This window comes from Protomyctophum parallelum (genome assembly GCF_964188405.1).
Source record: "Protomyctophum parallelum genome assembly, chromosome: 17".
NCBI classification, from domain to species: Eukaryota; Metazoa; Chordata; class Actinopteri; order Myctophiformes; family Myctophidae; genus Protomyctophum; species Protomyctophum parallelum.
The window spans coordinates 36,794,812-36,806,830 of NC_139719.1; the positions used below are offsets into that span (position 1 = coordinate 36,794,812).

Sequence of the window (12,019 nt, forward strand, 5' to 3'; positions counted from 1 at the left end):
CCTCATGGCCCTGTAGATGTCTGCCACAGAATGTTTGTAAAGTGGTTACCAATGGTTTCAGGCAGCATGCCGCCATGTAGGACAAGTGTAGATTAAAAGAGAGAATTAACTGTTGAGGAAGAAACAGATGCTGAAATGTTACTTCAAACCATTCCTGCTCCTCATGTCTGGTACCCACTCTCCAAACATTCTTCTGACAAGCTTAATCGTTATTTATCCAAAAAACGTTGTCAGTTATTTATTTAGTTTAGCCTCATTAGAGGGTCAAGGCAATAGATAAGACATGTATTATGCCAGTGGGTCAGAGAGTCAATTAACTTTATCGCTGTAAAAGTAAGCTGTGTCAGGGCGCCCGCTGGCCAAGTGGTCCAGGCGCATGCCACATATAGGCTTTGGCCTGACAGCTCGTCACGTGTATGAGTCCCATTCATGACGACCTTTGCTGCATGTCTCTCCCCTTCCCTCTCTCCCTCTTTCCTGTCCATGTTCACTTGATACTATCAATAAAGGCAGAAAAGCAAAAAAGGTTTGCAAAAGTAATCGTAATGTTACACACTCTTAAACAACACAACAATAAGCATAAACGGAGACAGTACAGACAGACACAGCCATACGAATGTCTGATTTGTACGGTTTGGTATGTATGGTTTCTTCGTTTAAATGTATTTAACAACTATGTAAATCAGCCATGAACACGTTCGCACACACTCTTGGGCGCGTGTGCACACACACACACACACACACTCATGCTGGTCAGTCTCTCACACATAGTGTGGTTCTGTCTGTCTGGACGTGTCTCTGTTATCACAGGGTGTTTGAGTGTGTGTGAGTGGTGCTGATTCTGAGCCAAGGCGATTCATAATGACAGCTGAGGTTAACTCTGTCTACAGTAAATAACTGACGAAGGCCAGCCAGCAGCATGTGGGTTGCTTAGTCATTCGCCTAAATAACTGGATGAATCTCAGGAGTCAGGATGCTCTCACAGGGTGCAAGATAAAGAGGAATGATGTGTTATATTACATATACTGAGCCATATCAAGTCATGCTCAATGTTAAACTCAAGTATGAAGCCAGTTGAGATTGCGCACATGCTGTGTAGATCAGTGCTCCTCAAAGTGGCGTCCAGCGAAATTAGTGTAATTTTATATAAGTAGCGTGTGTCATCTTTGCATCTGTGTGTGTGTGTGTGTGTGTGTGTGTGTGTGTGTGTGTGTGTGTGCACCTACCACCTACCATAAGAGCACCTGCTCTCCCCCACTGACGAGCTGGGTGAGTTAGGGAATAGCACTTTGGCAGTGGGACTCCCATTAGGCAAGTCCACGTCCAGTCTGGGGAGGGAGATGGCATTCTTGATGATGGGGGAGACGGGAGGGGGCGGCGGGGACAGATCCTTGGCCGCCACCCTCGGACTGCTGTCCGAGGTCTTCCTCACGTGACGGAGCGTCCGCGAGAAGAACGCCCCGATCTTGTTCTCGGGCGCGACGGAGTTAGAATCCGTGTCTCCGTTCCCATTGGCCGCGCCGCCGTGGTTGCTGAGGAAGGACGTGTCCCCGAACACGTCTCCGCCGCGGCCTACGTGCATCGTGTGTCGGAAGTCGCCCAGAGGAGGGCTGATCATGTCCACGGTGAGATCGGCCTTGAAGCGCCGCTTGCTGGGAGAGTGGGTGACCAGGCCTTTCAGCCCCGACAGCTTTCCCTGAAGGTTCATGGTCACGACGGGTGGATAGATCTGAGAAAAGTGTCTATATCGCTTAAAAATCTGCCTCTCTCCTGTGAGGTACATACATTGTATGAAGCTTGTCTGTTTTTGCTTTTTATTTTCAGTCCCTGTAGTCCTTTGACGTTTCAATTTTGTCTCCAAATTATGGACCTAAAACATGTACCACAGTACATAAAAGAAAATGTCCAAGTTCGCGAAACAACAATTTGAAGAGTCTGTAAGTTCATGTAGTTCACTCCAGCAACTACTTCAGTTGGAAGTACTGTGCTGCTATCATGTGCAGGCTGATTTCAATCCCACTTTTTGTAGTTTGCAATTACTCATAGCCAGCTGAATTAAGCGAAGATAAAGTACAGAAGGCAATCCAGCTCTGTTTTCCAGGAAGATCGCTGGGTAGTTTGAAATGTGGTCAGAGAGCCTGGTTCGCCCCAGTTGTTTCGGGCTTTGGCGTTGTCGACATCAACTCAGAAATAGGTCCAAGTCCAGCTGCAAACAGTTCTGTGGTCGCTCCCTGGAACCATCTATTGAAACGGGGAAGTATATTATTTATCTTAAAATGTTGACAGGGATGGTATTTACTTTTAAGGGATATTCAGTCAAATTTGTCAAGTATGCTGTGATTGTTCTATGACAGGGCTTTGTCCTTGAGGCCTGAGGAAGATTAGCCTCAGTGAGAGAGCCTGACAATTGACATTACTCTATGTTCTAGTTATAAAGTAACCTAATCATGTTTTGTATTTTTTCGGAGAAAGGTTAGGTCTGTCTGCTGGTTCTCAAACAATTCTGCTTACCAAAGTCCATTGGACTGGAACCATCTAAATTTAGAGTACACTAGCTCCCCTGTCACTGTACTCTGGAGCAACAAACTTATGTCTGCTTCATGTCTTATTAAATAAGGGTGGATTCTCAGGGTATTTTCTGTCTCCACTACTTTTTCCAGCGTCTGGCTATGATATGAGGGCTGCTTAAAGTTGGTTTCCCATTTCGCGGAAAGGTTTTTATCAGGGTTTAAAAGCAGGACGGAGACATTCATTCAACAAGCGCAGACTGTGTTTACAAACACACAAAGTATGCTTAGTGAGATAAAGAAAGAACAAAAGGTACATGTGTATTTTTAGCCACAAAACTAAGTGTAATGATAAGAAAAGTCCATTCGCCAGTCTTTATTTCCACCAATCTGCTACTACCCTGGGAGTCGACGACAAAGGACAAATAATGAGCCTTTCTCCTTTGTTATTCTTCAGGAGGAGAGTAATGGATATCCTGGTCTGAAATATTTTGATAGCATAATGGCACCCCTGATGAGAACCTCTTGTTCTCTTTAAAACATTTCCAGTGACTAACGGCTAACTGTCGGTAGGCCTCCCACACAACGCACAGAGAGCCTGATCCGGCTTCATTAATGACCTACAGTAGTAGTCCTACTGTGGTCTGTTAGACGGAGGTTGCGTCAGAACTAAGGCAGCCCCTTCTAATTTAATGTTGACCACAGTCCCAGACCTCTGCTCTCTTTCCGCCTGTCTTCCACTGGATGTCTGGCTGAATCTTTAAGCACGAGCAGCTGGGAGGTAGAGTCTGGGAGGAAACACACCTCATACACTGAGGAGAGCCATATCGGACAGCTCTGGGGTCTCGTATAGTGAGGTGTGATGTTGAAGCTGAGATGGTGTTTGGCCTGAAGGGATCAAACCCGAGTTGTCATAAAACCCACACAGTGTCCTGCAAACCCCCAAAGCTAAAAACAACAGTCTCAGAAAACAATACTTGAACGCTAACCTCCTTTTACTAGATAGTGGAGGGTTCTTTAAAATGTACGGTTATGTCTTAATGTGTAAATGTACATTTACATGGAAACGTCACAGCAGCACTGAGGTGCAATATGAAAAGTGTTTATTTTTTCCCAATTCCATGTGAGAGCGTTTCTTTTGTTTTTGTTTTTCTTTTGTAGTGTTTTTCGCTAAGTGGCGAAGCGCCTTCGCAACTTTTTTGGATGTGCATGTCCTTCCTCAAGTTTTTTGCTTAAATGCAAATTCCAGTCATGTGCTATGACCTTTAAAACACACACGGTATAGTTATTTCCGAAAGTCTCAGACACCACCATAAAGTTCACGATGTCAATAGTCTGTCTGACGGTAACGAGAACAAACAGGAAATGTCTCCTGTGATGGTGTAGTGTAGTGCTTAAGATCCCAATCTCATGGACCCACATGTATCCTCCACTGGCCTGAGATCAAGACCCTTCTCTTCTTCACCTCTGCTATGCTCTCTCTTAAAGCTTCACAGATTCCAGTCACAATAGAAAGGAAAAAAAGAAAGACAAGGGGGAAAGCACCAGACTGCATGTCATCGTTTTGTATTCTTTTTAAAGGGATTGAAATCTGGGAACATGAAAAGCATGGTGATGTCCAGACATCACAGGGCTCTTCATCTCCGCCAGATATAACACACCACCAGCTGGAATCACACTGATGCACAATTACACAGTATTTTGTCCTGTAATTGTTGGGAAAGGAAGCTTGTCTGTCCGACAGCATCGAGTGACTGGACATGACGAGAGACGGCTCAATTTAATTGATAAGCAACAGCAGCGTAAGCTAAACATACACAGTGCCAGTGGGAGCCATTAATTACGTACCTCAAAGATCTAACAGAAGGTCATGGTGATTTGTCTGTCTCTAATTCCGTTGCAGTTGGCAGACCTTCGACCACAACTCAAAGGAGGGCTGAGGTGGAGGGGTTGAGGGTGGGGTCCGCCCCACGACTGTCTTGTGGCCTTTTGCTCCTGGGCAACCAGTTTTATTCCAGACTCCTTGAGCCGCACAATAATGTCCTAACCCGACCCTTTTTAATCGTCTTCTTCTCTTCTCCCCCAACCTGGTCCTCTGTGATCAGAGCCACTTCTCCCCCAACCTGGTCCTCTGTGATCAGAGCCACAGAGACAATCCTGAAGCGTGCACCCCAGGCAGCATCAGATGGAGACGGGGTGCTGTAAACGCCCTCCTTTAAACCATTAAAAAGGTCATACATTGAACTTATTGTAATCCCGCCGACTGTCTGGTGGTCTCCTGGTGAGATGGAGAAAAGATAAGGGGGCCACCTCTCCAACAGGGAGCGATGGGGCGTACCCTGGATTATCCCCCCTTAATCCTTCAAGGCCTCCAGTGCCTTTTAGTACTTGAGTCTCTGGGGTGGGGGGGGGACGTGGTTGATGTCCCCCTTCCTGGGTGGGTGGGTCTTGGCTGATGGTGGGATGGTAATGGATCTTCAGGACTCGCTGATTTCTGTCTGCAAAAAGACATTGAGAGAGATAACATTATATGATGGGATGCATTTTTAAAGCAGATGTTTAAGGGATTACTGCTTTATTAAACAGTTCGTTGGAGAGATACCAAGAAGTAGTAGAGGACACTTAGATGACGTAATGTCCTTGTCCATGCTGTGTCCATACTAACAATTCAGGCCTTGAGACTTGACTTACACCAAAAGATTGTTCTGGTGGTACGGAGGAGTGGATTTGGAAAGGGAGTAAAGGAAGTGGTGGGGATAGGATGGGAATCTTTTGAAGAAGACTCTGACAATGAAAGTAGAGATAAGTGAAGAGACTTAGGGAAGGTCAGACGAGCGAGAGATGGATGGGAACACGATGGTAGTACCACCACTGCCGGTCACTCACACTCTGTCTCTCTCTCCATTTCTCAGCCTTCATGCCGTCTGTCTCCGTAATCTAAAGAGATGCTAAGGAGGAGAGTGCATGGCCCTGGGGCGATTTGTTTGTGTGTGTAAGAGTGAGCTGTCAGGCCTCCTCCTCACTGCTTTATGTCAGATAAAAGGGAGTGAAAGAGAGTGTGATGATGGGATTTCTTGTAGAAAGGGATAGGGAGAGAGGGAGTGTACGAGGAACATGTTTTAATTTTAGAAAAGATGAGAGATGTTAAATGGTATGAGGAACACACAGTGAATATAAAGGTCAGATGGGGTTAGAAAGATGGTACAAAACAGAACAGGGTGGGAGAATTGTGATATCCTGATGGTTTGGTGGTTCTAGCTGCCACTTTCGGACACTGGGTAGGATGAAATACATAGAGAGAGTGGGAGAGGTTTCAGACAATGACAGATCCAGAAAAAATGCAGGGAGATTAAACAAGACAAGACAGGATGAAGAAGTTACAATTTGCATCTTTGTGGCGGTGAATTTAGCAACTGAGATTTGAGCAGAAGATTAGGTTAAGCTTTGACTTCAACTCAAGATCAACATGGATACTCGAAGCAATTCAGATTTCCGACTGCCCTTTTTTGAGCTACTCAGCATTCAAGAGGTTTTGGGACATTCCTGCATCGCAGACCTGCCCAGTAGTTTCCAGTCAGTACTATGCACAGTATTTGGTTGAGGTATAGGGGATGTTGCTGGACGTGAACCTGAGTGACCACAGGCCAATGGGAGCTGTCTGTGCGTGCGTGCGCCCGTGAATATGTATCTGTATTTCTGTACGTACTGTATGCGTGTGTGTGGGTGTATATGTTCCTGTCTTGTGTGTGTGTGTGTGTGTGTGTTGTGTGCGTAATATCAGTGGAGCTTCTCCCTCGATTACGACCTTCAAACATCCTCTTCCCAACCTCAGACATGATTAGAAACACATTTGCTTGCACGCACGCACTCACGCCCGTCGCACACACACACACACACACACACACACACACACACACACACACACACACACACACACACACACACACACAGTAAACACGCAGTAAACAGACACAGACATGTGTACATAATGTACACACAAATGTTGTCAAACACACACTTCCATACACACACTTTTACACACACACACACACACACACACACACACACACACACACACACACACACACCTACTGCTACATTCCTGCATATCTCTATTTTCTATTTTAGCAATGACTGCAACATAGTACAATGTTTACTTTGTAGAAGTTCTGTTTTCACTTGTTTAAAGTCTACAAGTGGACTTTGTTTGTCATTCTTCTAATCAGTGGTCATCCTGCTCTCTCTCTCTCTCTCTCTCTCTCTCTCTCTCTCTCTCTTGACTCCCATTCCTCCAGTCTCCTCTCTCGTCCTTCACTCACTAACCACGCTAACCAGGTGAACAAACATACAAGATAAGGCCACATTTTTTGGACTCACCCCTTTGACTTTCAATTACGTTCCTGCTTTTTTTTTTCTTTTTATCCTTCACTCCACTCTGTTTTGGTCCAAGGAAAACATAGCAACACTTAACCGGATGCCAAGAAAAGATTTTCATGCTTCAACAAATGCCCATACAGTCCACTCTCCCATGCAGGCTGATCTCCTTCCTGACTCTGAAGAAACCAGAAGTCCTCATCGAGCCCCTTTGTTAATTACTCTAACACACATTCTTGTGCAAGGACTAATTTCCACTGACACCAATAATTTCCAAAACCTCTCACCCGAACCTCTACATGCCTAACCTAGCCTTAACCTTACCATAACTCTAGCCCCCTTCAAAATGTTCTATCCTTGACATTTTTGGTTCTCACCACAAACATAGCATACACATGCACGCACGCACACATTCCCTCCCACTGAGTCCCACACCATTTGCCAAATGACAGTGGACAGCGCAATAAGAAGGAGGCGAAGGAAGTGAGCCATGACCATTTTGGTGACTGCATGTATGCGACAGAAAATGATGTAGCACTTCTCTATAATAACAACACCTTGTGTGGCACAAACACCCCGCCACTTGACTACACACACACACACACACACACACACACACGCACACTCTCAACAACCAGAGCAGGGAACCCTGCGGGGTTAAAGCAAACACAGTAGCGGGAGTCAGAGCTCACACCTCTGCAGGCTGCGTCAATGACACCAAAAGGCCATGGAGGTCTCCCTGTGAGGAATGTAGGGGTACAGGTAGAAAGAGGGACGAAGATGTCTGACTCTCTCTTGATCTCTATCTATCTGTCTGTCTGTCTGTCTGTCTGTCTGTCTGTCTGTCTGTCTGTCTGTCTGTCTGTCTGTCTGTCTCTCTCTCTCTCTCTCTTCACTTACTTGTCTTACTTTCCATGACCTCATCAACTGATCCCAAACATATACCATGTAATTACTTACAATTTAACGAGAGGGAAGGTATAATGAACATCCAATACACATGTTACACACATGTGGTTATATGTAAATAATAGGCAGACAAAAAATGCTAATAAGGCAAGGGTAATTTAATAACATGTTATTAATGTATTCATTTATATGTTTTATCATTGGCCTCATCAGAACACCTGAAGAGCCACTTTTGGTCCTCCTGGCCCACTTGTTGAGAAACATGTATAGTAGAAGGATAATCAAAAAAGACATGTGAAAGTAACATCAATGTGTTACATAATTAGGCAGATTGCATTGCATGGCTGCAGGTTTGTTGGGAACACAGTGCTTATTGACTAGCCTATTGAGTGCCATGTCATTATTACTCGACCTGATTGGCCCTTGGTGAACATCAATCAAGTCTATCACTTGTCCATTATAGTGGACTCGATAATTAGACTGATTAGGCTAACAATGTGTCCGTGCGCGGGTGGGACTGTGTGTAATATTTGGCATGTTGGCTACTGTCATCGATGAAACCCCAAAGGTCGTCTTCAGTCTATATTGACATACACGTGTACTGTTTAATTACCAGGGTATTTTTGTGGGGAAAATAGTATAGCCTATATAATGATATATTGCTTAGCAGATTGAATTTCAAGCCAGAGAGTAGGAAAGACCGTCACAACACTTGTTCCACAAAAATGCTCATCAGAAGCACACACACACAGAAGCACACATCAGAAGCACAAACATACCGGTAGCTTTATGCAAGTCGTGTCATGCACCTATTAGCCTTTTCCAATGCAGCATATGCCTTAATCTCAAAAAGTTATTATTATTATTATTATTATTGTTATTATTATTATTATTATTAGTTATCATGAGTCAGATATTTGCTTTAATTTATTAGCTTATTTCAACAGGAAAACTTTTGGAATAAACCCTTAGGGAATTACAAAACAATAAGGAATATGAAATAGGCAACAACAACAAAAAAGCAAAATATAAAATCTATAGATATAAAAACAAATTATTTAAGAAATTAAATAAACATAGCCTACCATTTCCCGCTTGACTTAAGTCTGCAGTCCAATCACAAATCCGACAAGGAAATCTAGCTATGTCGAAAAACAAAGTCTATTGTTCCTTAGTGGCTGAGTGAGTGTCCCCGTTCAGCGCCGGGCTGTCCCGCTCAATGCGCTCTGACCAGTGGTCTGGTCTCACTGGTCTGCACTGGTCTCTGAACTCCTCCATACGGAGGATGGGGAAAGGGGCGGGGCTACACACCAACGCTTGGCAGGGGGGAGGGGGGGGGGCGCTCAGTCTCCACATACCTGGACAGTGTGGACAGTGGACTGGACTATGGATGCTTATTACTTTGCGTAACTTACAGACAGACACAAAGACAACTGTGAGTAAAAATTAAGTATAATATGTTTTTAATAATGTTTTTTGTTAACCAAGCCTATTTTTTTATTTTATTTACAAGTGGCTACTTCAGAGCAAATGTCATCCTTGGCTACACACCAGTTGCAACTACAAACTAGTCCTTGCAGCAAAACAGTTTTAAGGTCAACCCTGCACACCAATGCAACTCCTTGCAATTGTGGATAATGGTTGCAAGTAGTTTGCATAATGTTGCAATCATTGGTGCAATTTGGGCTATGTGTTGCCTAATTGAATAGCCTGGTGCCTCTGCCTAATCAATTAATCAATCAATCAATCAATCCACACATGAATTACAGTTGGAAATTGAATGTACATTAAAAATCCAAAGGTCTTTGCATTTATGTCAATTATAAAGTAATGGAAACATCACCTAAATGTAATGTCACTTATACTCACTTCATACTCTCATGTCACCAATAGTGCAGCCAGCACTTCAAACAGACAAATACATTGGAGCCTTATAGCAACAGCAGTGAGAATGAAAAAAGAGTATAAGTCAAGAAGCAAAAACCAAGCCTAAAAAAAAGTTTAAATAAAATACTGAGTTGCAATATCAGAAATATCTGCACTGGATCTCTGAATGAGTGAACAAATATACATGTACAAATGCACAGTGCATATGAATGAACGAGTAAGTTGCCCTAAAGGGCGAGTTCGCGTGCACGCATCCGCCTGGGTGACGGCAGACTGCTGGGCGAGCACTGGCGCTCTGGCATGGGGGGTCACATCAACATAATGGAAAGAATTCTGTACTGGCCATATATGGAGCGTGTCTTCAGTGTACAGGGTTTGATGAGGTCAGATCAACATTGAATGTTAGAACAGGCCAGCTCCATATATGGAGTCTAAGGGTGGCAGTGGGGGCAGTGTCTTGAGTGTATAGGGTTTGATGAGGGGTGAGGGCCTAGGTCGGGCCGGGCCTTAATCTTCGGGCCTATTGAGAACTCTAGTTTTCGCCGGCTGCCGGGTGCGGCTGCATTTTGGGGTGGGCCCATCTAGAGTTTGAATGGACACCTAGGTATCAGTTAAAAGGGAGAAATCGAAGAGGAAGGACGGGTGGGGAGGGAATGGAATGTCAGAACATGTTAGCTCCATATATGGAGATCTAAGGGTTTGAGGTTTGAGTAGCGTTGCTGGCCGGCTCCATATATGCAGAATTGCAGATCTACGGTGATGATCCTGTCTTCTCCATGTATGGCTATCCAGGGTTTGATGAGGTCATTGTCGTAATCTCACCATATATGGAGGCGTGACCTGACGGGTTTTGCAAGTTTTCATAGTAATCTGCGACCTGTGGTCGCAATAATAGGCTGTCTGTGTACAATTTATCAACAATGAATATAGTTTGTGTGGATATTTGCACAGTCTATACTAGGCTACATAACGTACCCGTGATGGCTGTTGCCTAAATTAATCTTCGGGGGCAGTTTAGAGGCAAGCATGTCTGAGGTAGTTTCCATACCTCAGCTCATCCACAGTGGAACGCTGAACCCGTTTCTTGTTATTTCTGTGGCCAAACAAAAAGACTTTGTAACATCTGGCTACAGGCAATTACTCCTCAAGATTTTTTGTCAAACCAAAGTGACTTAGCCCTTTCAGTTCCGCCAACTGCTTCTGAAATTTGTGAAAGCAGTGGTTTTTTCCTATTTTGAAAACCAACAAAAATTATTTTTTTGCAGATTGTATTAATTGGCACAAGTGTCTCTTTTCCTGTACAGTATGGCAGCCGCATTAATGAATGGCTGCTGAAACTATACAAGAGCAATACAAGGATATCAGAGTCATCACACTTGATGATGCATGTGTGTCTTGGCAAGGTGGGTGTTGGCATGTATGTCGGCATCTTCTTGATCACTTATCAAACTGTCTGGGCTCTCCATGCGCTGTCCCTTTCTTTTGTTTTGGTTTCTTTTGAAGTTCTGCATCTGAACTGGTTGTGTAATTGCAAAAACAAAAGCTGAAAGTACAACCTTATTGCTGTACGTACTGCTTGTCAAGTACTCTACCTCCTGGAATTAGATACCTCTTTGGGCCTTGACATCACATGCTGCTCCACGTCTTTGTCTCTCTTGTAGCTTGATGGAGTTTTAGTGGTCATATCGGTCAAAGACCATAGCAACAAAGACCATATTGCAGCACAAGAGATTTTCCCCCTCTCCCGATAGCAGAGAAGATTAATTTATGAACACATGCCATAAGGTAATTAAAAATGTGAAATCCTGATTCATTTTAGACTCCATACCATTATGCAGATGTTCCTGTTACACCAGGTGGCTCACATTCAAAACTGGCTTTATCTTCTTGCCTAGGTCAGATTTGGAGGTTTTTGTCATCCTGCCAAACTCATAGAGCACAGCAGGCGGAGGCGGAGCAACAGCTAACCCACGAGACAACACTTTCTTCATGACACATTTCTTTGGCTTGAACCTTCTAGACGTCTCCTGAAAAGAAGAAAGTCCATCCAATGCTGTCCAGACTTTTCTATTGGTGCAGTGCTTTCATGTCTGCAAAAGTGAATGAGCATTTTCTTTTCTTTGGTTCCAAGAAGCTCTTTGTTGTTGTGCCCTTTGCAAGGCACTATACTCTTAACAGCTGTTTTGGGTGTTCAACAGGACACAGGACACAGGAAACAGGACAAACCTTTTGCCAAGGTTTTGCCAAACCTTCAGAGACTAATGTGACTAGTGACAATGCATCTTAAGAACACTATCTAGAATCTAGATCAAAGAAGTTTGGGTTTTCCACCATGTTGATCT

At 44.0% G+C, this 12,019-nt stretch overlaps 2 protein-coding genes across 3 annotated transcripts in view; one reads left to right on the forward strand and one right to left on the reverse strand.

Annotated features, from left to right (window-relative positions):
* The window catches only part of cdc42ep1a (CDC42 effector protein (Rho GTPase binding) 1a), a 12,356-nt gene extending 3,333 nt beyond the window's left edge, over window positions 1–9,023 (reverse strand). For both annotated transcript variants that reach the window (XR_014570578.1, XM_083787400.1), the window contains exons 1-3: window positions 8,876–9,023; window positions 4,356–5,005; window positions 1,234–2,241 (exon numbers count right to left, since the gene is read on the reverse strand). Coding sequence is in view for 1 of the 2 variants with exons in the window: in XM_083787400.1 (XP_083643526.1) it covers window positions 1,234–1,783 (550 nt within the window). In the remaining variant the exon portion in view is untranslated. The remainder of the gene's footprint in view (window positions 1–1,233; window positions 2,242–4,355; window positions 5,006–8,875) is intronic.
* Window positions 1–11,464, forward strand: part of LOC310874543 (uncharacterized protein) — a 17,001-nt gene extending 5,537 nt beyond the window's left edge. Inside the window, exon 3 of the mRNA XM_083787401.1 lies at window positions 11,339–11,464. Coding sequence (XP_083643527.1) covers window positions 11,339–11,428 — 90 coding nt within the window. The 3' untranslated portion in view covers window positions 11,429–11,464. The remainder of the gene's footprint in view (window positions 1–11,338) is intronic.
* The last annotated feature ends 555 nt before the right edge of the window (window positions 11,465–12,019 follow it).